Source organism: Lingula anatina, chromosome 7 (assembly GCF_051362555.1).
Source record: "Lingula anatina isolate TDL-2025a chromosome 7, LinAna3.0, whole genome shotgun sequence".
Lineage (NCBI taxonomy): Eukaryota > Metazoa > Brachiopoda > Lingulata > Lingulida > Lingulidae > Lingula > Lingula anatina.
In genome coordinates this window covers 1278996-1306287 of record NC_141773.1, presented here as the reverse complement: position 1 = coordinate 1306287, position 27292 = coordinate 1278996, and the positions used below count along the sequence as shown (strand labels likewise).

The window sequence follows — 27292 nt, the reverse complement described above, 5'->3', positions numbered from 1 at the left end:
ATCGTTTTGTGCTTAAACCTTTCATTACTTGAACCAAGATCTGTACTATAGCTACCAAGACGTACATGCATCAAGTTGGGTCTGCTGGGGGAGGGGAGCATTTAAATGATAAACGAGGAAGTCTACCTGCAAAAGCAGCAGCAGTGGTTTAAATAATCGCTAACTAGACTCCTTTTTCTTTGACAGCAACATAAAAAGTGTTTAGGGAGAAAGTCACACAAAGACCCGACGTTGTTTTGTCTTCAGCATTTCCTCTTCCTTGTTATCTGCAATTACTATTGTCAATTAATGAAATCGAGAAAGCAATTAAGTGACGGCACATTGAATATAGTCACTAGGTGCATTTCACTGAGTGTTTACAAGATCTAGCGACACATTTTATCGCCATGCGTTCTAGTTTGATTAGTTTAGAAAATTAAACAGTTACTCTGGCGGCTCTCCGTCATTGCTATGAATCTGACATCGAATTTAGTCCAAAATATTAGTAAATTCAGAATTATTAGCTAAAACGTAAATTGCCTAATTTGTCAGATAATCAAAAATGCCGGTGATCCACGCGGAGGGTACGCTTTCCTGAAGGTAGCGGCGACGAACGGCGACGATATTTTTCTGAATAGTGAACCTTTATTAGTTACGAAAAGCCCCCTTTTCAACAGGCGCGTTTTATTAATTACTTCATGTCACAAAGTTAATTTATACAGGCAAAACTTTATTCAAGGAAATAGTTTCACGAAATGAACGAGAGTAAAATATAAGTCGGCACAAATATAAGGTATACAACAATGAGTCATGTTATGGATCATGTTATGGGCCATGTCGGATTATAATGGCATACCTTGATGCAATCGTTTCTTCCACCGCGAGTCCCTTTATTTAATGTAATGTATTACTCATTACCCGTTTCATTTGACACTCGCTCTTTTTATCTCCCTTCCCCTTTCTCTTGTTAGAAGGAGGGTAAATAATTAAGCACTCAAAATCTGCACCACCAAACTTCAGAAAAACATAAGTCGACGAACCAGTGGGCTGATCCACAACATCCGACACAGCAGAATGAATCAAATAACAGCTAGCACAAATTTATATGCAGTTAGCTATAGTGTCACTACATACATAATCAGCTGCACGCGCGAAGCTGTTGAACAAAAGGATAGTTCGCTACGGGAGACCGTTTGTTTACATAAGTACTCTAAGGGGGCGTGGCTACCCAGGCGACCAGGGGATTAGGCTAGTTACTATATGCCGTCAACAATCGTTTAGCGACCCTATCATTATACACTCTCTCTATTGTATTTTCCACCGCATTAATCGCAGTGTAACCTTCAAATGGTCCACGGGGTAAATGTACACATTCTTAATCCAAGTACGGTACCTAACGATTATAGACGTCCAGTTATTAACCTGAAGAGGCGGAATATAAGCAATGTCAGAATATCGATACAGTTGAATTGTTCAGTCAGAACCGTGCAGAGGGTCTGGACTAGGTATAAAAACACTGGACCAAGAGACAAACTGCCTATGATGGGTCGTCCAAGAAAAACTACTGGCCGTGAAGACCGACGATTGATTTTGATGTCCAGGTTGTCAAAGTTCGACATTGCTTGTCAGTTGACAACACGGGGGAACAATTTCACACATAACAATCTGTCTCTGAAAACTGCTAGGCGTCAGTTACATGCTCAGAAAGTGTACAGCAGGGTAACAAGACTGAGACCTCGTATATCGTTACAAAACAAGCAACGTAGAGTGAACTAAGGCCAACAGGATCTGGAACCGGACAGTCCATGACAATCGGTCCTATATATGTTTTTTTTTCTGATGAGAGTCGCTTTGCTCTGACCTCTGATGACAGACAGGTCCGATGCTGGCGAAATGCTGGTAAAGCATTTGGACCACATGTACTGAATTTTCGAACCCAAAGCAGCATATCCATCATGGTGTGGGGTAATAAAGGTTTATTGTGTTATTTGCAATATATAAGACGTATATTGAATGTATATGTATAAAAGTATAAAGATGTAGTATTAAAATAGAGCTTTAAGATAAATTCTAAATTATAAAAACAATAATGAGGTTAAAAATGGTGATTCGTTGTTCTTTTTAAAAGCTTAAAGTTCATGGATAGACCTTGATCGTTGACAAGTATATAAACAGTATGGGATAAAAGTGTTTCTATATCTTTTTGTCCGACATTTTGGTAAAACATATCTATAAATATTAATTAGGTCATTTTCTATGACACGAGGTGAAAGATGATTTAATCTATGGGTACACAGTTTTATCTCATTAAATAATTTTTTGCGCAAGTCAGTAAGCCGAGATTTCAAGGTAGGTAATTCAGTGATGTCCATTGCTTCGTTATAAGTGAGTTCAGGGTATATAATATGAAGAGCTCTTTTTTGGGATGTTCTCTAAGGCTTTAGATTGCTGTGCGGTAATTCCAGCATGTCATAGCTGACAAGCGTACTCAAGTGTTGGTCTGAGATTGCTTTTATAAATTTGTAAGAGGTCATATCTCGGCACCCCAGCGTGTTTGACCATGCATAAGAAATACAGTCTGGATGCAGCTTTTGAGAGAATATTTTCTATATGTAAGTCCCACTTCAAATTAAAACTGATATAAACTCCCAGCAGTTTGGCATGTGAAACTTGTTCGATTTTTATACCACCAATTTATAGGTTATCAGGTACAGTTGGGTTTTTACTGAAACAGATAAACAGTTCAACAGTTTTTTTTAAGGATTAATTAGCAAGGTATTTTGTTTTGTCCATTCATATAGGTTTGAGGCTGCTATGGGAAGTTTAGATTGTGTAGGTTTGGCACCTTGTTCTATTTCCCTTGGAGATGGTTGGTGGACTGTCTCATAAACTGTAGTTTCATCCACATACTTTACTGCTGGTAAAAAACATTCCATGTTATTTATCATTGTAATGAAAAGGAGAGGTCCTAGTTTTGTACCCTGGGGCATGCCCCCATGAATATGGCAGCATTGTGACATTGCTGATCCACGCTTGATCCGTTGTTGTCTATTAAGTAAAAAGGCATGGGCCCATCTGAGTAATACTGGAGGTACTCCATAGCTGCAGAGCTTGCCTACCTGTAGCAATATATTGTGGTCTATTAAACCAAACGCTTTTCTAAAATCAAGTAATAAAACCCGAGTCTGTGCCCCATGAGTGTCACTGGCCTTGGCCCAGGTGTCAAATAGCTCGATTAAGGACATTGTGGTGGAGGAACCTTTAACATTGCCAAACTGATATTTCTTAATATGTGGTCCTATTATCTCCCACAGCTATGTAAAAATGAGTGCTTCTAATTACTTGCTGAGGATAGGCGCTAGGGAAACAGGTCTTAAATCATTTTCCACGCTCAGTGCTGGTTTAATTTTAGGCAGTGGCACTACATTGGCGCATTTTCAGATTGTTGGTAGCTTTCCTTGACGTATGGTATTGTTCCAGATTGCACATACTGGTGCACCGAGAACTCCAGCAAAGTCTTTGAGAATCCATTTCGGTAAATTATCAGGGCCGGATGCCTTGTTTGTGTTAATAGTAATGAGAAATCTTTCCAATTGTTCTACTGTGAGCTGGTACTGTGAGGGAATGTTAACATCATGGAAGTCCATCTCATCTAAGGGGTCTAGGTGAGAAGTAATGGACTGGAAGAAGTTGTTGATGTTTTGTGCAAGTGCTTCCATAGCCCCCTCATGGAGATGGTTGGGCACGGTGGTTAAAGAGGCACTGTTTTGAGATTTACCCATGATGTTATTGATACCTTTCCACCATTTCCCTGGATCTGACGATTTTGCCTCTTCAATTTGAGTTCTGTAGTAGACTGTTTGTAACCGTTTGCGTTCTTGGTTTACTTTTTTTCTAAGTTTTCTAAATTCAGGGTCCTTCAGTTGAAAGGCACGCTGGCGTTGGATGATTAGGTCACGAAACTCATCTGTCACCCAAGGCTTGTCATGTGTACCCCTTGTCACAATCTTGGTGGGGAAGTGGGTTTCTATTAAGTTATGCAGGGTCTGATAAAACATATCACATTGCTGATGGACACAGTCACTGTGGTATAGTTTATCCCAGTGGACGTTTTGAATGGCATCAAGATCACCATGATTAAATTAGTACTTAGAAGTTATATAAACGTTCTACATGTATTCTGGTGACGATTGTTATCTTAAACAGCTTTATAAAGAGAACTGGTGGTAATTAATGCCTGCATACATTATCTCTAACAAAACGATGTATACTAACTACATAAACAGTACTTATAAAAACATTTAACTTAATTACCTGTGGTATCATTCATGTAGCTCTCTGTACAATGATTCACTAAGGAGTTCATTTTAGTTTAATTTAGTTTAATTTCAGTTCCACAAACTAATACCAATCAACTATCATCCAAAAGCAGATACTAAAGGTACATGGAGTCCCATTATCATACTTCCCAATGGACGGGTACTCGGCTAATACTGATGTATAACTACCACGAAGTAAAAGTCTATCCAAGGGCTTTCTGAGTGTGTACTATGGATGAAAGCGGAGACAAATGGTAATTTTGATTTACGATATAAAGTACGTCATATCTCATACTTGGAAAACCCGTACTGAATGCGCTTGATAATTTACCTCCATTGAATTTAACCCTGTTTTATACTATGTATACCCGAGGTTCTAGATTCCGGTATTGCCAGCTCAATCTTGATTTCATATATAACCTATATCAGCAATACCAGGCTCTAGCGAACACCGTCAAGCTGTGGGCGTTCTTCTTCAAAATTTTGCCTAGAGCGCTTCCATATTTGGATCCATATTTGGAAGTCATAAGTCTCGTACGTCACAGGTTTGGCCGCCTGGCGCTGCCTTTTCCGCCTTGCTCTGCACGTTATCTAGTGCAGACGAGACAAGAAGCGAAGTGGCTGACGCGGAGTTAGAAGTATGAATTAAGAATATCTTGCAGTCGAAGGTCAGTGCCACAATACAAGTAACAGTCTGCTTTGAAAACTGATTTTGATGTAGCCATTGCGCAGCCCTTGTAGTGGTATCGGGCATATAGTGTAGCTGTCAAACTTGGCACACGCAAGCACGTGTATTGTGTTCATACCTCCAGGGGCAAATGTTTTTTTTTTTTTTTTTTTTTTTTGATAAGCAAAAAATACAAAAACATTGAATATATATTTTCTTTTCGAAGAATATTATTTATTTTTTCACTTTACATCTTAAATACAGTGAACAAAATTAAATAAAGCATAATTGAATCTATTTTATTTCATCAAAATCGGTCCATAACTTTTTGAGTTATGTTGATGACAGACAGACAGACAGACAGACAGACAAACAAACAAGGGTGAAAACATAACCTCCTTAGCGGAATTTACCATAGTTTACAATGTACATCTAACCCCACTAAAGGTGGCCACTAAATCCAGTCTTCCGCTGGATTTATTTGAGATTATTCTTGCTACATCAATTTTCCTTAATTGTGCTTTTAACTCTCTGAAATCTGCTTTTTTTGTGACCTGGCCTTTTGCAGTAAAAGCTCAGAGTTGTTTTGCGTTTAGGTGTTTGTGGATGATGCTATATGCGATGCCTCCCCTTGTGGTGTGTATTATGCGTGTGCCAGACAACATTTTTGTATGAATTTTCTATTTCATTTAGACGTGCCTGTAAGTTTTCCGCTGCCTCTTGGTACTCGACCAATACTGATGAATAACAACAATTACGAAGTAAAAATCTATTCAAGGGCTTTTTGACAGCGTGTACCATGGATGAAAGGGAGGACAAAGGGTAAGCTTGATTTATGATATATGTAATACGTCATATTTCCTACATGGAAAAACTCATACTGAGTTCACTTGATAGTTTACCTTCATTAAATTTAACCCTGCTTTGTACTATGTAAGACAAGCTCGTGCATTCAAACACTCTCCTGTAAACATTTTTGCTTACCAAGACCAAAATGTTTGTAAAGATGGTAAAGGGACTGTCCTCATCTCAGCTGTTCTGAAATTATTCAATCATTTGAATAGAAACTGTCTAAAGGAAATAGTTTTATTTGATTTCATCAGGTCCAGAATGTTTGATAATTGTACAATGTATTGTTTCATATACATATACAGACACTGTATGTATCTGCACATATTCTGATATATACATATATATATATATATATATATATATATATATATATATATATATATATATATATATATATAAAGAGAGAGAGAATATAAGTGAATAGGAAATGCTCCCCAATGCCACTTACAACATCACTTCAAGAGGGCACTTTACACTGGCCACAGGCTTGGAGTAAAACCAATTATGCAACTGGTGGTAAGTTTATAGGGAATGAAACAAACCATATCAGAAGTAGGTAATCAATTTCTCTGGGTAAACATAACCAGGTGCAATGGCATCTTTTTATCGTATTTACCTTCTTGCCCAAAAGTCAGACTGCAACACCATTTGAAAATCCGTAGCTAACAACTTGAGATTTTCTCCAGCTTAATATGCTTCCAGTACTTCCCTCTAACCTTCAAACTAACTAGCCATACGTTTCCCACAAATGCTAGCTGTGGGTCTAGGTATGGCATAGCTGTGTTAGATATGGTCAAAAAAAGAGTCCCTTTCAGGGAAGAAATACAAACAGTTATCCCGAGCAAATACAAGGACAATTTTGACTGCATGATGGACAATGGTTGAAAGGCAAATGCGTCCTCGGCAGATAAGTTGTACCGTTTTCTTCAATACAACTTGCAGATAATCTCTGCATGCAAAAACCTAAATGAAAATTTTTACCACCTGATCACTTAATATTTGCCAGATGGCCATGTCAAATAGTGAGCTTCAAACTGAAGGATACAAAGCTTTTCTCCTCTGTGTTAGATCCTAGCCAACTGCTACAAGTGTTTGCACATCTCTTGAAGGGAGATGGTTTTATTTGCTGTCCTCAGCTGCAGCAATGTAACGAATGTTGTTGAGCCTGTAGCTAGTTTCCTATCCTAAGAGACCTGATAAATACTTCCAGGTTGCGATCATATCTCAGTACTAGTTCTCCAATATGACAGGGGATGGCATGATATGAAAACATACCCCTGTATGACTACTTTTGACTTTGATGAGCACAATACGATGCAGCAACTGTAAGGTTTTTCGACCAAAACATATTACACCTTCTAACAAGGTGTTTACTTTTGCAGAACAAGTTCTCCGTGGCAAATGGCATGGTGCTTATTTCAGAATCCCAATGTAGGACCAAGAATTGAGATATTCAGGAAAACAGGTGCTGAATTAACACTCAAAGGGCACCATCTACAAGTTATTGTCTTCATACAAGACAAGTTACTAATTTTCCTTTAGATTAGTTGCAAATAATTGTTGATTTTTTTCATTTAGTAGGAATTGATGCATTAAACATGTTTTAGTAAAATACGGTTACCAAGATATAGATAATATGACATTATTCACTCGAAAAGTACCATGCCCTCGAAATGTGTTCATAACTTGGCCCTTGGTGACCTTAAAATAATGACAAGTGTTTGCCAGTGCCTTACTTGGTTGGTAGTGTTTCTTATAACACGTTTCTATTACACTGGGAAACTGTAATACAGATAAAATGGGTTTTTGCTCCAAAAATGCATTGACCTTGTAATGCATTATCTTTGCAATAGTTGCAATATATTGACAGTACCTTACTTAATTGAAATTGTTACTTCTATTAATACTTTTATGTTTCTGTGACATTGGGTTCCCAAGATATGGATTTCAAGGTGACCAACCCTATTCAGTGGCGGCCATTTTGGATTTTTGTGGAAACAAGACTTTGCCATGGGGGATTCGTGCGAATTTTTTAACTAACGGACCAGAACCAGTTGAGAAACCTTTTTTACCAATTTTTTTCCTAACCTAAGTTGTTCATTTTCTGGGCTATAATACTACAGTAGGTAACGTAAGTTCCGAAGAAAAAATGTTTTAAATGTTTCATTTTGTTCAAATACTTGGTGCAATAATGTACATGTCAACTAAATATGTCGATATAAAAATATGACAAATATCACCCGATTCGATTAACTACAAATAGGTGATGACGGTTTACTAGATCTTTTCATATCGAAATAAATCAACAACTAAATGTTCATATTCAAAGCGTTCTACATAGCTCACACTATTGGGCTTGATTTGGTCTTAAAGTGCAATTTAAGTTCACAAATAGTCTTACATGATCTTAAACCATAAATAAGACCATTTCTTGTCTGGCAGCCATATTAAGTAGTCTCCTCTTACACATTCTTCTATTGTGAGCAGAGGTGCCCTCTATTGTGAGGGGAGGCATCCCCCATTGTGAGAGGAGGAAACTGCTTGACCACATAAGTAGATGTTAGACCATTTTTTATCTTAAAAGCAGATTCAGTCCATTTTAAGACTACTGCTGTAATGATTAAGATCGTGTTAGATCACTTGTGAACTTAAATTGCACTTTAAGACCAAATCCAACCCACTAGTGTCACCTTATTACATTCTGTGAAGAACAACCTGACCGCACCCAGAACTGGTATGCGCCCGCTTTTATAAGATAAGAGTTTATTTAGCCAATTATAAAACTCGGAAATCATTTTCCTTTTGGAGCAAGTTTGATAATATACAGAGTACAATAATGCAATAAGTAAATTAAGAATTTAGTTTTGAGATCAAATTAGAATGCGTCACTGCACTTGGATAAAAGCTGGTTAAAAAGCCTTTAAAAGTTAAATGTCTACTGTTGCTTGGTAAAAACGTAAAAAGTGATGATGCAGGATGAAAAGAGTCTTCCATGGTGTTGACAATTATTTTATCAATTCTGTCTTGAAAAACATCATCCAGCTTGGGTAGATCCTGTCCGATAATCTTACTTGCAGTTTTTACAACGTTGGTTAGTTTTTTTGTTTTTTTTCCTCCCCAGTTGTTCCGCTATACCATCCCGCACGAAAATGCAGTAGTATCGAAGTACAAAGAAGCATTAACGCAGTAGTGGTGTGGAGCATATTTGCAGTAGAAATGCAGTTTAGCCTACTGCAATTCTACTTCAAAAATTACACAGGTTTGTACAGAGGAGGAGCATTAATGCAGTAGATTAGCAGCATGATAGAAGCATGTTTCAACTATGCTAATTAGCTCCCCAATCGAAGCAGATTTGAAGCATGTTTGCAGTATGATTGCAGTAGGCTACTGCGCTGGAGTATCTACTTCGTTTTCGTGCGGGATATTATAATTCCCTACGCCAGAATGCTTTCAATTACACACCTGTAAAAATTGACTAAAATAGGCACGCTTTCAGTAAAAGTTCTCGATGATCCTTAAATATATATATTAAACGTTGACAAATCTACTCAAATATTCATAAACCTATTACCGCGGCATTGCGGTAGATGTGGCAGCATGATTTATTTGCCGATGTCAACAACAGATATCTTCGTGAAAGCGGTCGCAAACTATTCAAAAGAGTACGTAAGTATACGTGGGTGTCGCGAACAATCTACGATATTTGAGCACAGAACAGTTGTCATAATAACCCAATAAATTAGCTTCGTTTAAACGTGAACTACACAAACCATCCCAATGGAATCAGATAGATAGATAGATAGATAGCAGTGACGGATTAAAGGGTGTCGGGGGTGGGGTCCTGACTTCGATTTCTAAATAAAAAACGCACCAAAATAGTCTAGCTGAATTATATAGTTAAATTGATTTAAAACACCATCGAGAGTGCCCCGAACCTGACACCAAGAGGGTGAGGGTCGGTCTCGAAATTCGAGGCCTGTCAATCCCAAAAAACGGACCCCCGCTTCCAAAAAGTCTGGATCCGCCCCTGGGTAGATAGATATACAACTATAATAGTAAGGAAAATAAAGTGGTTCAGTTACAGGATACTTTGAATAATCAAATATTGATAAAAACACATATTTCTATTTGAGTAAAATTAAATAGTTTTGCTTGCTTTGAAATCATAGAAAAATAACTCTTGTGAATTCAAAATTATTATTATTATTTGTGAATTAAAGACAAATTTGCCATATTCAAATACAATTCTCACTGACTGGCCGTCTTTGTCTATTATTATCACACATCACATTAGGAAGTACATTTTCTGATTTCTTTATTATCAAAAATAGTTTTCATTGACTGGCCGTCTTCACTTATTATTGCCATACGTACATTACATTAGAAGCATATTCTGATTTTTATATAATCACAAATAGTTTGTGTGTCATTGTGTTTTAAAAATATTATATTATTTGGTACCTGAATATCTGTTGTGTATACCTTATATAAACAGCTTTCAAAACCATATGAGTTACATGTAGTTGCCGGTGTATGTGGTAACCTGAACATTTTACATAAGAAAACGAAATGGGAGGAAAATCTCAAGCTTAACCATAATACGCTCTTAAATTCAATTATCTGAATATTTGAACTATATAAAATATTGGCATCGATTAATTAGTTTTTGACGTAGTTCATCGCAATAAATTAATTGAAAACAGAATTTGAGATAATGCTTTGTGCTATTTTTCTTATTCTTACAGAGACTGTCACTAAACTGGTCTGCAATGTTTGCAACCCTGTTGTTCGTTGTTTTCTTTAACCCAATATGTTGTGAAGGGTTGTTGTGAAGGGTTGTTTGAAGGTTTTCTTTTTAATTTTTGTCCACTCTGTTTGTGAATTCAAAAGAAAAAGTCACTTGTTAGAATTGCTTAAATTAAAATTAATTGCTTAAATTGCTTAAATTTAGATGAAAGATGCACACAAAGTCAATTTTTTGTCACAAAAACCAACCAAATGGCAGCATATAGCTTCAAGTAGTATAACTAAGAGAATTACCAAAAGGCATTGTTTAATTTTACCCGAAAATGATGTTTGAACTGCTGGCATTCTAAGCTGTATGTCAATGGGGCAGGAAAGTAGGTCACGGAAGTAGGTTAAATTTACAACCATAAATTTAAGGAAAGGAGCAGTCTAAAGGTCTTTTATGGCTGATCGCGAGTGATCTATTCAGTTTATCCTTTGGCATGTCGAATTTATTTGAGTCATATAAGAATGTAGTAGAAGTGGTTTACATGTGTTACTGGGAAGCTACTATCCACCGTTGCTCGGTTCGTATGTACCTTTAAAATTGCGTCTTATCATGTTTTCGTTTACTGTGTACGAAATGACAACTTTTGCAGAATATTAAAGGGATAAAAATTGTTCATTTTGGCCAAAAATTAATTTCCTGGGGTAAAGGACAAGTTTCCCATACTAACCAATTGTTATTGAATCCATTCTCACATTCAGAATTAGTCCCTGTTTTTTGTTTTTTTTTTTCTTTTCTTTTTTTTTTCCTTAAGAATTTTTTTTTTGGAATAATCTCTTAAGAAGTTATAACAGAGTAAAGCCATCTATGGAGTTGCAAAATAATTGTGTTAACCGCCGTTTTGGGGGGCAAGATAGAATTAATTGTGTTTCTATGAGTAACAATGTATTTCTTGTGAAATATGGATATCTTACGAACGGATGCTATCCATTTAAGTTCAGTGCAAAGAAAGCAGCGACATAATTGTTTCAAAATTGTATCTTATTTTGTTTTTGTTTTCTATGTGTATGGAATGAGAACTTGGGCAGAATATATAAGGTCAGTTCATAAAAGGCAGTCACGTTTTTGATGACAGGTGGTCATTTTGCCAACGGCACTAGTGAACCCACATCTGTTCAATGTTCAGGTGCTGGTACAACTATAATCTTTTTTATTATAATGAGCAACCTAATTCGCTTTTACAGTGTTCTTAAACGTTTACAACCTGTTATCTGGGTCATCTGGAGTTGTCAGCATTTTAAACGGGACCGCAACAGCGGTTAAAAGTCGACAGAAATATCACTGATATACATGCAGGAGAAAAAAGTCACTTCCAGTGTTAATCTGGACAGATAAACGTACACTATAGACAAAAAGAAAAATACGTACACTTAATTACAGGGCTTAGACAGGTTTGTCGAATTTAAAATGTAAATAAATACAACCGTCACTTTACATCCAACCCGTCTTTTTACCATCCTGAAAACATTGTTTTGGGAATAAGAAGAAACGTTTTTACGGAGCATTTACCTGTAAACACTACGCCAGTTTGGGTTGCACTCTGACATATCTTTTTTTCTTTCAGTTTCAGATTCCCTTCAACTACACATCAGCAGAGACGCAATGTTGAAAATAAAGAAGATATGAAAAGCTTCTCAGCCTTCTTGTTAGATATGCTACCTCAGAGCGCATTTCATATGAGATGTCTTAAACATATGGCCAAAAGGTTATTTAAGAAGGCAGATCCTAATGACTGTGAATTAAAAGAGTCGGTACATTTCTTTGTAAGACTCTTCAAAATGTATAAACCAAATTTGGAGGCAGAAAATGATGAAATAGCATTTGGACTAAAAGTTCTGTTGGACCTTGCACATACAAACTTTGAGTGTTATCAGCGTGTACCTTATTTGCACGTAGAGCAGGGCATCCATTATCTTCTTCGAAAAAATTTATGCTCTCATCCTGTGCTGAAAGATGCGTCCGATTACATACAAGTGAAACTTTTGGGAAGTTTAGCTGACGGTCTTTCTTACCCTTTTGTGCAAAAAACGCTCCTTGTAATGATAGACTTCGATGTCATGATTGTACTTAACCCGCCATTTTTCCCCAAAGTCACGTCTCATATGCTCATAGATGGCAGTGGCTGTCACCCCGGTTATGTCAAACTGAAGGTCATGGGCAAACACTGGATATTTGAAAAGCCAGGCGTTTTGGAAACTGATCACGAGGATATATATCTGAGCAACAAATGCATGCACATTTTATTGCACGTGGAGGAATCCGAATCCACGAATATACCTGAAGGAGATATCAACTATAATACATTTAGTAATGGCCCAGCATTATCTTTTGAAGCAACAATGTGTGAAAAAGGCAGTTTAGGTTTAACTGCTAGTTGCGACATCGTTGTTTCATTTTCGTGGCATGACTGGCCAAACGAAGCAACGGAATGGCTCAGCCGTAAAAGATTAAGTGGTTGGCCCAATAGGAAACAAATCAATACTGTGAAAGAACTTGGATGTTATTTTGTCCCGGTTCCGAATCCTGGTGATAAAGATTGTCGAACCGAATGGAGGATCTCTTTCGTTGAGGGAGAACGTTATCTTGCCTTGTCATTTACTCAAGTTCAGCGCTACGTTTACCGCATCATAAAATTGATACACAAACACCGATTAGCAGAACTTGGCGTCCTCTCTACCTACCATCTTAAGACAACGTTATTCTGGTTATGTGAGCGCATTCCACAGGAAAAGTGGACAGACGAAGAGATGGGGCAACGTTTCTACGACTTCTTCGATCTTTTGCTTGATTTTCTTTCCTCAAAGTGTATCCCAAACTACTTCATACGAGAAAACAACATGATAGATTACATGGATGAACAGCTTGTAAATGAGAGCGTCGACATTTTAAATAAAATCCGCCATAATCCAAAAGCAATCCTCCACGTTATTCAAGCAACGTACGACCTAGATCCTGATTTCATCCATTGTGTCCTGACAGAATCGAAAATTCGAGAGGAATTGCAGGATATTCAAAGATTGCTTGAGAGAGACTCACCTGATGAATTCGGTGCCATATTAGGCGGTGTCATGTGTGATATTTTGGCCGAGAGCTTATCAAAACATGATTCGGTTGATCTTAACGGGGCAATCGGGGGAGCAAAGGACGATTTTTCAAAGAATGGCTCAGACTATGACTCAATGGAATTAAAGGAAGCAGCCTCTATAAAACCGTTCGTTTTGAATGAATATGAATTTGAAGGAGCTGAAAAAGGGACATCAACAGGAATCGTTGTACTGTATAAACGGTGTGATGACCAACATAATCCAGCAGCAATAATATTGTCTGACGTCCCCGATAGAAAATGTGATCACGACTCCTCATCGGAAGAATCGCTTGCTACACCGTGCAGTCTGGTGCCGAGCAAGAGATTTTCGTACAAAATATTTGATTCAACATACGACGGTTGTAAGGAAGAGCAGGAAACAATACAAAAAGAAGCTTTCGCACCTGATGACGGTGATGGAACAGGAATCATAGTACTTTATAAACGATGTGATGAACGGCATTATGAAGCACCAAGAATCTCTGATAGTAGGGATGCACCATCTAGAGAGAAGCTCGCCACAACAGAAACGGAACCTGATGGCAAACATTAGCTAACGTCCGACACAGTCGCTTCATTCGACGAAAGATCTGTTGATCGATGAGCAAAAAAAAACCCCTTTGACTCAACAGATAAACATGTAGACGAAGATCAAAAAGCCACCAGTATACGTTAGTAGATAAGTCGGGGTACATAGCTGTAGAATATACACTCTTGACCAAAATGGTTGGTACACGGGAATTTTGGTATGCATATCGTCCTGTTTCTTTCATTATTATTGATATTACCAAATTAATACTGTTTATATTGTTTAATATGTGAAGCTGGAGGATTGGTAGAGTCAAGGAGAAACAAACAATGCAAATGTGAAAAAAGCGTTAATTTATTTAGGTTTTTTTTTTCTCATGCCCCCCAAAACGAGTACTTTTTTACGTAACAGTACCAAGCGAAAAATTAAACATAAATTTACCGTGATTGATAATTAATATGAAATTAAGGGAAATTGTCAAGAAACATCTTCAGAGTTCATTATTAATCTAAATCTCTAATCTAAGTCTCTCCATATACAATCGAAACATTTTTGAAAAGCTACAAAAAGACAATAAAGACGCCCCATTTGTTTTAGGAGGTACTTTCTTATCATTGTATATTAGATTTAGATTTAGATTTATTTTTAATATTTTCTGATTCTGTCCATTCATTCAGTCTTTTACATAAGCTTTGAGCAAAGATTTTACTCACAACCCGCTACAAAGTTATTCCTCTGTAATCGAGGCGGTTACGATGAAGATGGCGGTTACAAACAAGAACCTGACAATATTCATTTCCTGTGCTTTTATCAATGATGGTAACAAGTTAAAATCTCTCTTGTAAATTTGCGAAGTGATGCATGGCAAAGTGTACCTGTCCATTGAACCTGTCCATATTCAAGGTACTTTGAATTACTGACACAGCATATATGCTGTAACAGTATTAATCCAAAAAATGGTGACTTTAGATAGTTGTGGCGACTTTTAAATATAATTTTTATTATGGCCATTCTGGATGTAAACATGCACTCTTTTTTTCTTGATGAAAAATGGCTTCATTTACGTGAGCGATCTAGTTAAAAAATGTTTATACATCTCTTGTGGTGGGACATGATAGTCTTATATATCAATGGGATACCAAGTTTTAAGATATTGTATTGTTAATCAGTAAATAAAGGATTATGGCAAATCAAAAGTATGTCCAGTTTATGTTAATTTTCAGAGTGTGATTTTAAAAGTAAAAATTTACTTCCAAGACAGAAAGTATGATTGTTGTCTTAAACAAATTAAAATGCATGAAAATACTAGATGTAAAGTACCATATGTAGCCAATGATATCAGAGCAGTTCTGTGAAAAATATCGTACGGGATTTATCCTATAGAGAAGTATTTAAGGAAATAAGATTTTATAATGCGTTACCTTCAAATATTTTTCGTCTGTGCAAACTGATTATCCCACGGTTTTTTTTTATTTTATTGAATGTTTAAAATTAGAGAAAAAATTGAAAATGATCAATTGTGACAAACTTTTTAAAGAGGTAAAAAAACATTTAACAACAGTTGTAATAAACGATAATTATAGTTAAATATATGATGTACCTGTATAAGAATATAGAGGAAAACAAGTGGCATGTAGGCATTGCTTGATGAATATTATGATTTAACTTGAATTGAACATTGAATTGAATTGGTAAATAAATTTAGTTAAAAAACATTATGTTATTACTACAATTTTTTATCACATAACATATCTATGGTTGCAATTGTTGTTTTTACTGCTTTAAAATAGTATAAGTACAATGTTCTTAAGAGGACGCAACCGATTACTTTTGACGCACTTATTTATTATTATCATTTTAAAGTACATTTAAGTTGAACTTATTCAAGACCAAGATTAATTTCATAATGTGTTACAGATAAAAGCCATGATATCGTGTCGCAAAACAAAATAATTGATCTCCTCATTGGAAACAGAGGGCCATACAGTCTCATACTAGAACCTTTTCTCAGTGATCAATTATCTATAGGACCGTCAGCAGCAAGAAATATAAATATTTCTCGAAAAGGTAATAACACCAATTCTTTCCAAATGCGGCTATCGCCACGTGCTCTGCGTGCCAGGATAAATAAAGTTCAAGACATAATTGTGCTCATAACGCAGATGACACCATAATGATTATAGACAAAGTGAGCGATTTTTTTTTAAATATTAAGTCTCATTTTCAAAACGTCACTACTCAGTAGCTTAAGTGTAGGATATTACGGACACTGAAATGGCTGAATACTTTTTATACCATTTTAGTTAAATATTTAACATCTAATTATAATCTTGCACGCAGACTCAAAATGGATTGAGACAATTTTAAACTATTTTTGATTAAATAATTATCATCTAACCCTCTGGCCAGACACTGATCATGAGGACAAACAAACACAGTCTTTCTAAAATTCGAAAAGGAAATATCGACATCCGGTACTTTATTTGAGGTATTTTATAATTTTAAAATATCTGTATTGGGAATGATACCAGTATGTAACTTTAGGATATTTACTCAGGGGGGGATATTTACACACAAAGATTTTCAAACGAGTCGACCGGGTAGTATACGTCTAATTAAATAATCCCTGGTACAGGAACTCTCTATGGTTCAGGGAGCGACAATTTGATTTACGGTGCGTCATATGAATGTCTGTGTTTACCTATAGTTTCTCAAAATATGTACCAGGCGTGGCCATCTCCATTTTTAGCACTCACAAACACCGGACTCTCATCTACCGCAATGGTTTCCCTGCTGGGTACAGACATGCATTTGTGTGTTGTTGGAGAGGGGTCTGATAACCTGAACAATGTCCATTGTAGGCCTATATTAACCCCCGTTATACCGCGTAAGCGAAACAAGAGGAGAACATAAGACCCGTAGCTTTAGATCTTATAAATCACGAGCTTTATCCAAACTTTTACCTGGTATATCTAGAGTCAAGTCATCTATAATCTTATAGTCCATCCCCAATGAAACTAACGTTCTGCGTGTACGCTGAGCGATTCAATCTGAATGCCATCAGATAAACAGAACAACACATCACCATATGTTTTTAACGTACTGGTATAATCACCATGCCGGGGAGAGGTGTGTTCAGAATCCATTGACCTGATTGTATTCAGCGGGTGTCTCCACTGAGTTCTATCGATCTATGTAGAACTATGGCTTGATTGGGAACGAACCCTAGTGTTTTTCCATGTATTTGAATGCATGAAAGTGAAACAAAGGAGCGGATAGCGGCCTCCTATAAATGATATAAATCACCATCATCCAAAGAAAACAACCTAATACAATAAAAAAACATATGTAACAGACGGACACTCGGTGTTGTTAAGTAATTTATTTCTATACGTAAATTTTCACTTCTGATTTAATTCAGGGGCATTTTATCATAAGAACTGTATGGCCAAACTTTGATTAGTTATACAGAAATACAGACAGACGAACGACGGCCCCAGGCAGCGGCAGCGCCTTATATACGGAGATGTCACACGACACGGACGCGGGAACACAGAACGAGAGAACAAAAGACGAAACACCAATAAGAGGGCGCCACAGAAAGTCGTATCAAGTCAAGATAACTCAAGACGATTGCACATTTACAGATGGTTACATATTCTAATGCGTGTAATTGGACACCACACAACTTGGCCAACTTTAAATATAAGTGACCCCATTTGTTTACACAGTCGTACGTGTCATAAAAATTCTCCTTCACGCAGATCTTAAATGTGAGAAGACATTAAATCTATCTTTATTTTTATGTGGGGAAAGCTCAGAAAAAGATACAGGTGTTTACAATTCATTGTGCCTCCATATACTGAAACGAGTCAATATGTTTACTTGTGTATACTGCCCCTTTTCAATTTCATTAAAAACTCATTCATTCATTCATTTATTCATTCATTCAGTCATTCATTATTTCATTTATTCCTATCTATATATTCTTTTCGATTTAAATCGGCTGCATATTTTTTATTTGCTTGTTTGTTTAAAAACGAAATAAATATCGCCTATGAATTAAAAAATCTGAAGTAATTTAATATCTACATAGGTGTTTGCATACTCCATAATCAGGCCTACCCAACTACCAGACTCGGCACCTAAGGATCCTGAATTAACCGGTATATCGGACCACGCTACCCGTTTTCAAGGTGTGTGTCAGATCGCATTTCGGAGTATCAGCCAGAACACCGACAGGATGAGCCCTGGCATGCTCGGCTGTCACTTTGATTGGATAGTAAACGATTGTCGTAAAATCGCTATATGATTTTAAAACCGGGTGCATAAATTTGAAAGCCACCTAGATGAACCTTAGACTGTCACATTAATCTAATACATGCAAAATGCCCTATCAAAAGTGGTTAAAACGTTCAAACCGAATGTCGTAAAGTCCCCATATATCCCCATAGAGACAATAAAATAGAGTACTCTAAAGTAAGAGTACAGTTTAAGGTTGTTCAGCCGAGCGTGGATGAGCCCGCAGTCGTGCTACAAAATTTGTTATGGGGTATGATACTCCGAAATGCGATCTGACACACACCTTTAAACCGGGAAGTGTGGTCCGATATACCGGTTAATTCAGGATCCTTAGGTGCCGAGTCTGGTAGTTGGGTAGGCCTGATTATGGAATGTCAAAAGCGAAAAATCCCCACATGTTAGGAAATATAAATTTTAAGGAAGAAAGTTGACTACATCGCCTCAATTCAGAAACATCTTAAGCGGATAAATCTACGAACACACAGAATAATTCAACTTAGTCACCTTCTACCTGGGTTCCAAATTTCAAAAGTTTTCAAAATGGGTAGAAAAAAAACGATATAAAACTTTTACTATGTCTTCGTAGAGTATTAATTCTGGGGTCTATGAATTTGTACAACTTTTGGTTGTTATTTTTACCCTTGACTCCCAGGCTATTTTAAATATTTTTGATCTTATTTCTCTATGTAAACCCTTGGTCTGACCTTCTCCATTCCCACCACTGCCTGGTTCTCATCTACCGCAATGGGGTCACTTCCCGGGTACAGACATGCAGATTGAATTTTCACAGATATTCACAGATATGTGTCTACATAAATAGACAGTAATTGTGATCCGATCTCAGCCAAAAATGTCCACTTTAATAACTTTGGCCCTGGTAGAGGGTTCCCCTCCCCCAACACACACAAACTGCATGCCTGTACCCGAGAAGTGACCCCATTGCGGTAGATGAGAACCAGGCAGTGGTGGGAATGGAGAAGATCAGCCCAAGGGTTTACAAAAAACCCTTATGTTACACTGTGCACTGTACACATTGTACACTTATGTTAACCGCGTTAGAACGAATAAACAGAGCTTGTTCTGTAAAGTAATAAAACGGGGAGTATAAGATATGTTGCGCGTGGTTCATTCAATACGAGCTTAACCCAAAACTTTTGCTGGTTTATTTTGTGGAAAATTATCTACAATCTTATGTTCTATTTTCATGAATTTGAAAATGGATTAAAATGAAACGAAGCGGATGGCGGCCTGAAATGAATGACATAAATACCACTCATGTGTAAGAAGTACAGCCTGCAATAAAAAGTAAATGCTTATTTACTCGGCTTGAAAAAATAAAATTCATTGTGACGAGTTATTGGATACCCACCCCACGGCTAGACCTCAAATAGGCCAACTATTGATGTAAGTAACGCAATTTGTTTACAGTCGTGTCGCAACAATGCTCCGGTAATGGCTGAAGTTGGACATGTGGGGATACTGTACCCCTATACCTGGATCACAGACTTATTTTTCACTAGATATTCACATATTTGTCTTTAGCTACTTCATGACAAGTTTTTACCGATGTCCGACGAGATTTTGGTGTCGGATTTAGTACCATCACTCAATTGGCCTCTCAGAGTAGAGGTAGAGCAATGAGATTTGTTGTGTTTGTTTTCAAAACATTGTTTTCAGTACAATTTAAAACGGCTTTATTCAAAGCGGTTTCTTCTTGCTTGTTCGTATGTTTAAAAAAAGAAATGGATATCGCCTTGACATTAATAGCGTGATGCATATGAGCACCTAGAGAAAAGGTAAACACAGGATCAATATATTTATACAGATATTTATATACTTTATTATTGTACGTCGCAAGAGAAAATTCCCCTCATGAAAATATAGTGACAATAGACACACACTGAAAGACTGCTGCAGTTAATAAGGTCTTTTCCGCAGATGTTTATGGCTAATACGAAGTGAAACTCTCTTCAAAATTAAAGTCTCAGGCAGTTATCACTATGGATGAATGGGGAGGCGAAAGGTAAGTTTATGAAACTGTCCACTGCGTCATGTTACATATATGATGAAATGTACATACGTATGTGTGGCGAAAAATCTTGTGACACAATGTTTGCCCTCAAAAAGCCTAGATTACATTTGCGATGAAATCGCATTCGATTGTCCGTACGATATTTTTGACACCGTAAGGGGCTACGGGCTATGCCGAGAATGTCTACATTACATGCGGTCGCCGTGCCATTTCTCCTACATGACCTTGAAGTTAGGTCGTGAAAGATCGATTTGTCGGTTGAAAAGCGATCATATACAGAGCCCTATCAGCCACTGTGCAGTTGACGTACAGTGTCCGTGCGGTTTTTTTGTTGTTTGATGCGCTGTCGGTGCAGCCCCTGGGCGTATCTAGCCACTTATGTCGAAATACACACATATATCAAGAAGATGCACATCTTCAAGTTCAAAAATCTCTTTGACTTTTTACTATTATAACGCTCCCTAAAACCATCAAAGGCGAAATTGGAAAGAGAAGTAAAATAACAGCATGAAGAATGACTTGAGGATAAGCGCGCAAATACGGTGCAAATGGTCCACGAGAACCCGTAAGCCGCTTACATGTTCCATGCTATGTCCTTACGCTGCTCGTAAACTGCCCGTAATCCCTTTTCGTGCAGCGTCTGTTCGGAGGCTGGCAGTGACCATGTACGAACTCGTACGGATTCACGACCTCCGTAGCCTCTAGGATTTTGTCAATCTGAAGCTTTTTGACAAACTTTTTTTAAATCCCAAGCCCGGAAACCGTAACAATAAAATTATGGTAGCTGGCATTGCGCAATTGCCGCACGGGCATTAATTGTTCGTTGGACTTGCGGTGACCGTGATAATTGTTGAATCTTTTCCTTCCTTATTTGGTGGCTATGGAGGCATAAAACAGTTAAGATGTTTAAATGTTAGTATAATCAAGGAATTATTCAACTCTAGGTGTAATTCATTTGCATATATGTGATTTTTTTAAAAATCTCAACATAAGGTTCAAAAAATCATTGAAGCCGCACAAAAGGCGAGTGGCAACTGCACTGAGATTGAAAGGGCTCCGGACGATCATTTTAAGACAACATACTATTTTCCCCACCTGACCTTGAGATCATTTTAGAAAAATGATTCGGCTCGCGCACGTTATGTCAACCTATTCGCCGTAACCCATGGCTACTCACGATTATAAAAATGTAAGGAAAATCGTACACACCTTCATCGTGGGGAGCCCGTGGCAAATATAATCCATGCTTATCAAATTTCACAGCTCCGTGTCGCAGGATCGCTTTCCGTTGTTACTCGATAACTGCAAGTCGCCGTACAATGTGCAATGATTTGTCTAGCACCCGTTTATAGTAGCTGCATGTTCGCTACACATGCGTTGGAAGCGTGCTGTGTGCTCACTACGCCAAAGCCAACGAATTTGAAACGAACACCTAGCGTTTATGCAACGTCTGATTAACGGTGGTCCAGCGGCCTCCGCGAATGTCGAGCGACCTTTTGACGTGTAAGTTCATGCGTCGAGCTGAACACACATTTTTGTGCATGCACAAAAAATCAGACGCACAAGAGCGAATGAAAACGAATGCATATTTGTCGCACGGCGCGTTTGACGGATGCAGACGCATAATAGCGCACTGGCCAAAATTGCCAAAATGTTTTAGCGCGTCGGCCGTGCGCCGACCCTGCGTCTTGTAGGTGTGACCGGAGCATTAGGGACGAGCTCATAAACGCTGGATAGATCTAACTCTACGGGGATTCTCGCTAAACTGCATTCGGTGTAAGTGGCTTGATTGTCTGGCACGCCTACTGAAGCTGCTACTGGGTAATTAACGATAGTCAATTACACCCTAATTACTTAGTGGAATTCATGGACACGAAGTTCCCGAGGGCACTGGAAACTCACCCTTGCATAAGGACTCCGTCGTTTCCAAGTAAGGCTGCGACATTGTGGTAGTAGAAGGGGAGTTTTCATGGACCCCCGTAACTCAGGGTTCCTCGGGATCTACCGATGTCACGCTCACGCTTGATTTAATCTACACGTTTGAGCAGAAACAATTGTAGATTTAAACGAAAGAGCATAGTACATATCTAAACTTTGCAGACTTTCCTATCGTCCGTGAGAATTGCTTGAATGAATTATAGTTAATCGATGAGTCTATCTATGACTTTTTTCCAACAATTTGAAAATCCTCGAACAAAAGGACTTAAACATCTTTATTCACAAAGACTTGTATGTCGTAGTGGCTAAATATTTCGGCCTATTTAAATGTATATTTTTCTACGGGTTTAAATAAACCTTCCATAAAGTGATCTTTATTTGAGCTAGTTTACACATAGATTTTTTTAAATCATATTTACTTTTATTCAGTTTTAGATTTCCTTCAAGAGATAAACGAGCGAGACGAGATGTGGAAAATACTGACTGTACGGAAAACCTCTCAGCATACTTGGCAGAGATTCTATCTCAGGAGTCATTAATAATGAAAAAATTTCACCGGTTATTCACAGAACTGTTTGGGCAACATGCTGTCCGTGCTGAAATAGAAATCCAACTGTTGTGTAAATTTCTGTTGAATTCCAACGATGGTAATAACTTGGCGGAAAACGGACCTCTTGCATTTTTCAAAATGTTTGCTGTTGCCTGTTTATTGACAAACCTAACATGTTATAATTATTTGCCTCATGAGTATATTGAACAGTTGGAGTACAGTGCATTCCAAACGTTTCTCCAGCATTTAAGTCCGGCGATGAAAGATGTGACCATAAGCATGCAGTTAAAGTTTCTAGGTAGTTTCTTTGATGGCCTTGTGATCCCTGTTTTGCACGGCTCTGATCATAAAGCTCACCTTGAAATATCAGATTTAGATATCATGATAGTACTAACACCGCCATTATTCCCCACTGTCGAGACTTGTACAGAGTCAGAGACAGCAGTAGAGGCAGCGTTCCTTGTGGACTACCGAAACTGTCACCCCGGTTATGTCAAACTTAAGATCCAGGGCAAACACTGGATGTTTAAAATTCCAGGTCTTTTGGAACTTGATCAAGAAGGTGCATGCCTGAGCAACAAAGGTTTTCAATTTTGGGCACAAGGCCCGTCTTCCAATTTTGAATTTTTGAATATAATTTGGAAATTATTTAATGTAACTTTTAATGGCCCTGCGGCGAAATTGGAATTGCCATTGTTTTCCGGAGTTAAACGACACATTGTTCTGCCGGGGGATATAGTTCTGTCATTTCCGGGGAACGAGTGGCCCCGCAAAGCAAAACCATGGCTTATTCGCAAGAGATCGAGTGGTTGGCCCAATGACGATCAAATCAGAGCCGTGAGAGAACTTGGATGCCATCTTGTACCAGTTGCCAATCCTGGTAATCGAGAATGCCGAACCGAATGGAGGATCTCTTTTGTTTTAGGGGAGCGTCATCTTGCCTTGTCCCTAAATCAAGTTCAGCGCCATATTTACCGTATTATAAAACTAATACACAAGCATCGATTAGGAGACCTTTGCGTACTTTTTACCTACCACCTTAAGACAATGTTATTCTGGTTATGTGAGCGCATTCCACAAGAAAGTTGGACAAATAAAGAGATGGGGCAACGTTTTTACAACTTCCTCGACCTTTTGATTGATTTTCTCTCCACAGAGTGTGTCCCGAATTATTTCATACCGGAAAACAACATGATAGATTACATGGATAAACAATTAATCAGTAAAAACGTTGACATCTTGCTCAACATCCGTCAAAATCCAAAAGCAATCCTCATGGAAATCCAAGCAAATTATGATCTTCATTTTGATCTGGAGCATTTCTTGCTGTCAAAGACGCCTCTCGCTTATAACCACACCAGAAAAACACCCAGGAAGTTTCACCGATGTAATTGAGGGAGCAGTAGACGCTTTTTCAAAGAGCGAATCAGACAGCGTCTTCATGCAAATTAAGGAAGAATTGAAAGAGTCAGTGGAATATGTATGTGATGAAATAGGGGATTTACATGTAGAGGCGAATAACGCATTCAAACCAGATGTTGATGATATATTAGGTTCAGCCTGCAATCAACTGGAAGGAGCATTTGAACTCTTCGGTAAAACTATCGACGAGATAATGGACGGTGTCCCAGACCATGAACAAACACCAGCAGAAGAATATGATGACGATCAAGAAACAGCACCAAGAGAATCATTGTACCTAACAAAGGGTGACTGTGATGATCAGAATTATGAAGCAATAGAATCACTCGACTTCTCTGATGGAGAATATGATGATGACGCACTGTCTGGAGATATTCTGTTTCAAAGTGGCATGAGACACGATGACGAGGAAAGCCTGCTTGCAGAAACTTTCAAGTCAGAGGAAGAATCTGAGGACGAGCAGGAAACAACGACAACAGAAACTTTTGTCTCAGTGGAGGAATATTCGGATGAAGAGCCATCCAACTCTACATCAGGCGAATATGCCGACGAACTGAAGGCCATTGAGGGCGTTTTCACAGATATTGGAGATTTTATGTGCGATCTTTTTGATGGATTGGACATCTAAAAATAATGTCAGTGTTGAATTTACCTTGTACATGACGTAGAAATAACGGGGACGGACATATACACTTTGCCCTGCATCACTTTTATTTTAATTAAAATAGTTTTCAATATGTTGTCCACTCGTTGTCCCTCATTGATTAAAGCACAAAAAAAACCAAATCATACCAGATTTATTTTATGTTTTCTGTGTCATCATGACCACATTCAGAACTTTTTTGTGTAAAAAATACGTAATTTAGTATCAAATTTAGTGCGAGTAGGCGCTTGATAATCTTAACTTTTCCGCTGTACAAACAGATAGCGCTGGGAAACTACATAAATACATGTAAACCATTTTGCCCTTTCACTGTGATGGCCACTAGACGGAAATGCTGGTAGAGTCATGGGGTTCAAGAAACATAAATGCCACTGGCACTGTTATTCTGGCTAGCTTGCTACTGCGTTTTATTTGTCCTTGTATTTTATTCGTGCAGAACATTTTTGATCAATTTTGACTCTAAATATATGTTTAAAGACATGTCCTTGTTCATGAATATAAATGGGGATTGAAAGTTATCAGTGCATATGATTTACAAACAGTTTTTGTGATGAAATGGGTGGTCAAATTATGTTTTCCTGGTGATGGAAACAGTAGAATAACATATATAATTCTGAAACGATATCAAATTCACAAAAATGTTGATTGCTGAAGGGACTTCTATATACAACTTGTATAGACAGATCTATGGGTTGGCCATTGTGAATATAAAGGTGAATTATTTTTATGGATGAAGAATGACATCATTTATGTACTTAAAGAAAAGAGGTACTTATGTAGATATATCTCAGATGATGTGGTATATAAATTAAGTTTCAAAATATTGTATTGATAATAGCTTAATTAAGGACTATGGCGAACTAGTTTGAATAAATATTCATATTGACATTTATATTTTAAAACGGAGATTTGACTTTCAGAGCAGTAAGGTTGAAATTTTGTCTTGAACAAATAAGAATGCATTATATTCCCAGATGAAATGTACCATATGTAGTAAATCACATCAGAGCAGTTTGGTAAAAAATATTGTATGGGATTTATCCTATAGAAAAGTACTTATATAAGTAAGATTTCATAGTATGTTGCCTGTAAATATTGCCCTTCTGTGCAACCTGATATATACAAAGACCATTTCTTTGTAGAAAGTTAAACATTTCAAAATTTTGGGAAATGATTAATTGTGACAAACATTTTAAACAGGCAAAAGATAGGAAAACATATTTTGCAACAGTTGTGTATATGATGATTAATTTTAAATGTACCTGTTTAAGAATATAAGAACAAGTGATATTCAGGCATCATTTGATTTATGTTTTGCTTTATTTTAAATTGAACATAGCTAATTTTGGTAAGTACATTTAAATAAAAAAAATCATGTTATCGTTACAAGGTTTTTATAACATATCTATGATTACAATAACTGTTTTACCATTTTAAGGAATTTTAGATGACAAAGTATATGGTTCTTAGCGCACTTTTTTTATAATAAATATTTTAAAGTATATTAACTACTTCTTGTTGAACTCGAACAAGGTCAAGATTATTTTCATAATGTTTTACAGTTAAAACCATGATTTGATGTCGCAAAACAAAATAATTGAATATGTCTGTATTTCTCAAAATATGTACCAGGCGTGCCTTTCTCTTTTTCCACCACTCACCAACACCGGGTTCTCATCTACTGCAATGGTTTCTTTGCTAGCTAGGGTACAGACATGCAGTTCGTGTGTTGGGGGAGAGGGGATCTGAAGGTACGACGAACAATGATCTTCACGAACCGAATTTACATCTTCCTAGGCAACATGTGCTTTGTAAATTTATTCACATCCCTTCTTTCTCACCGTATTGTTTTCATGCGTAATTAAAAAACATACTACATACATGTACATGGGATACTCGGCACGTGGCCATCACTAATAATTCACTATTCTTTTTTGAACGCGCACGGATAGACCGTGCTTTTATTGTTCTTGAACCGTATGTTTGTATAGTTTTGCCATAACAATGGCCCTGTATTAACAGAACTTAAAGCTATAGGTAAAATAGAACACTCGGTCAATATTAATCCAGGTCTTAACGCATTTTATTCAGATACCGATGTGTCACGTCAAAAGAAACCCCCATTACAATAGAAGTGTTTTGAAGCTGTAGCTTGGAGACA

General features: G+C 37.4%; 2 protein-coding genes across 22 annotated transcripts in view; both read left to right on the top strand.

Annotated features, from left to right (window-relative positions):
- Positions 1–15938, top strand: part of LOC106157494 (uncharacterized) — a 36156-nt gene extending 20218 nt beyond the window's left edge. For 8 of the 21 annotated variants that reach the window (XM_087016903.1, XM_087016900.1, XM_087016897.1 and 5 more), the window contains 3 exons: positions 4372–4552; positions 5659–5787; positions 12174–15938. In XM_087016903.1, the coding sequence (XP_086873029.1) occupies positions 5765–5787; positions 12174–14247 (2097 nt within the window). In that variant the 5' untranslated portion in view covers positions 4372–4552; positions 5659–5764 and the 3' untranslated portion in view covers positions 14248–15938. The other 13 variants (XM_087016898.1, XM_087016896.1, XM_087016895.1 and 10 more) reach the window with 7 other exon arrangements.
- Positions 15939–20421: 4483 nt separating this feature from the next.
- On the top strand, positions 20422–24440 carry LOC147760583 (cyclic GMP-AMP synthase-like receptor 2). Its single transcript, XM_087017041.1, has 2 exons — positions 20422–20548; positions 22925–24440. Exons 1-2 carry the CDS (start codon positions 20526–20528, stop codon positions 24438–24440), a joined length of 1539 nt encoding a protein of 512 aa, XP_086873167.1. The 5' UTR covers positions 20422–20525.
- Positions 24441–27292: the final 2852 nt, after the last annotated feature.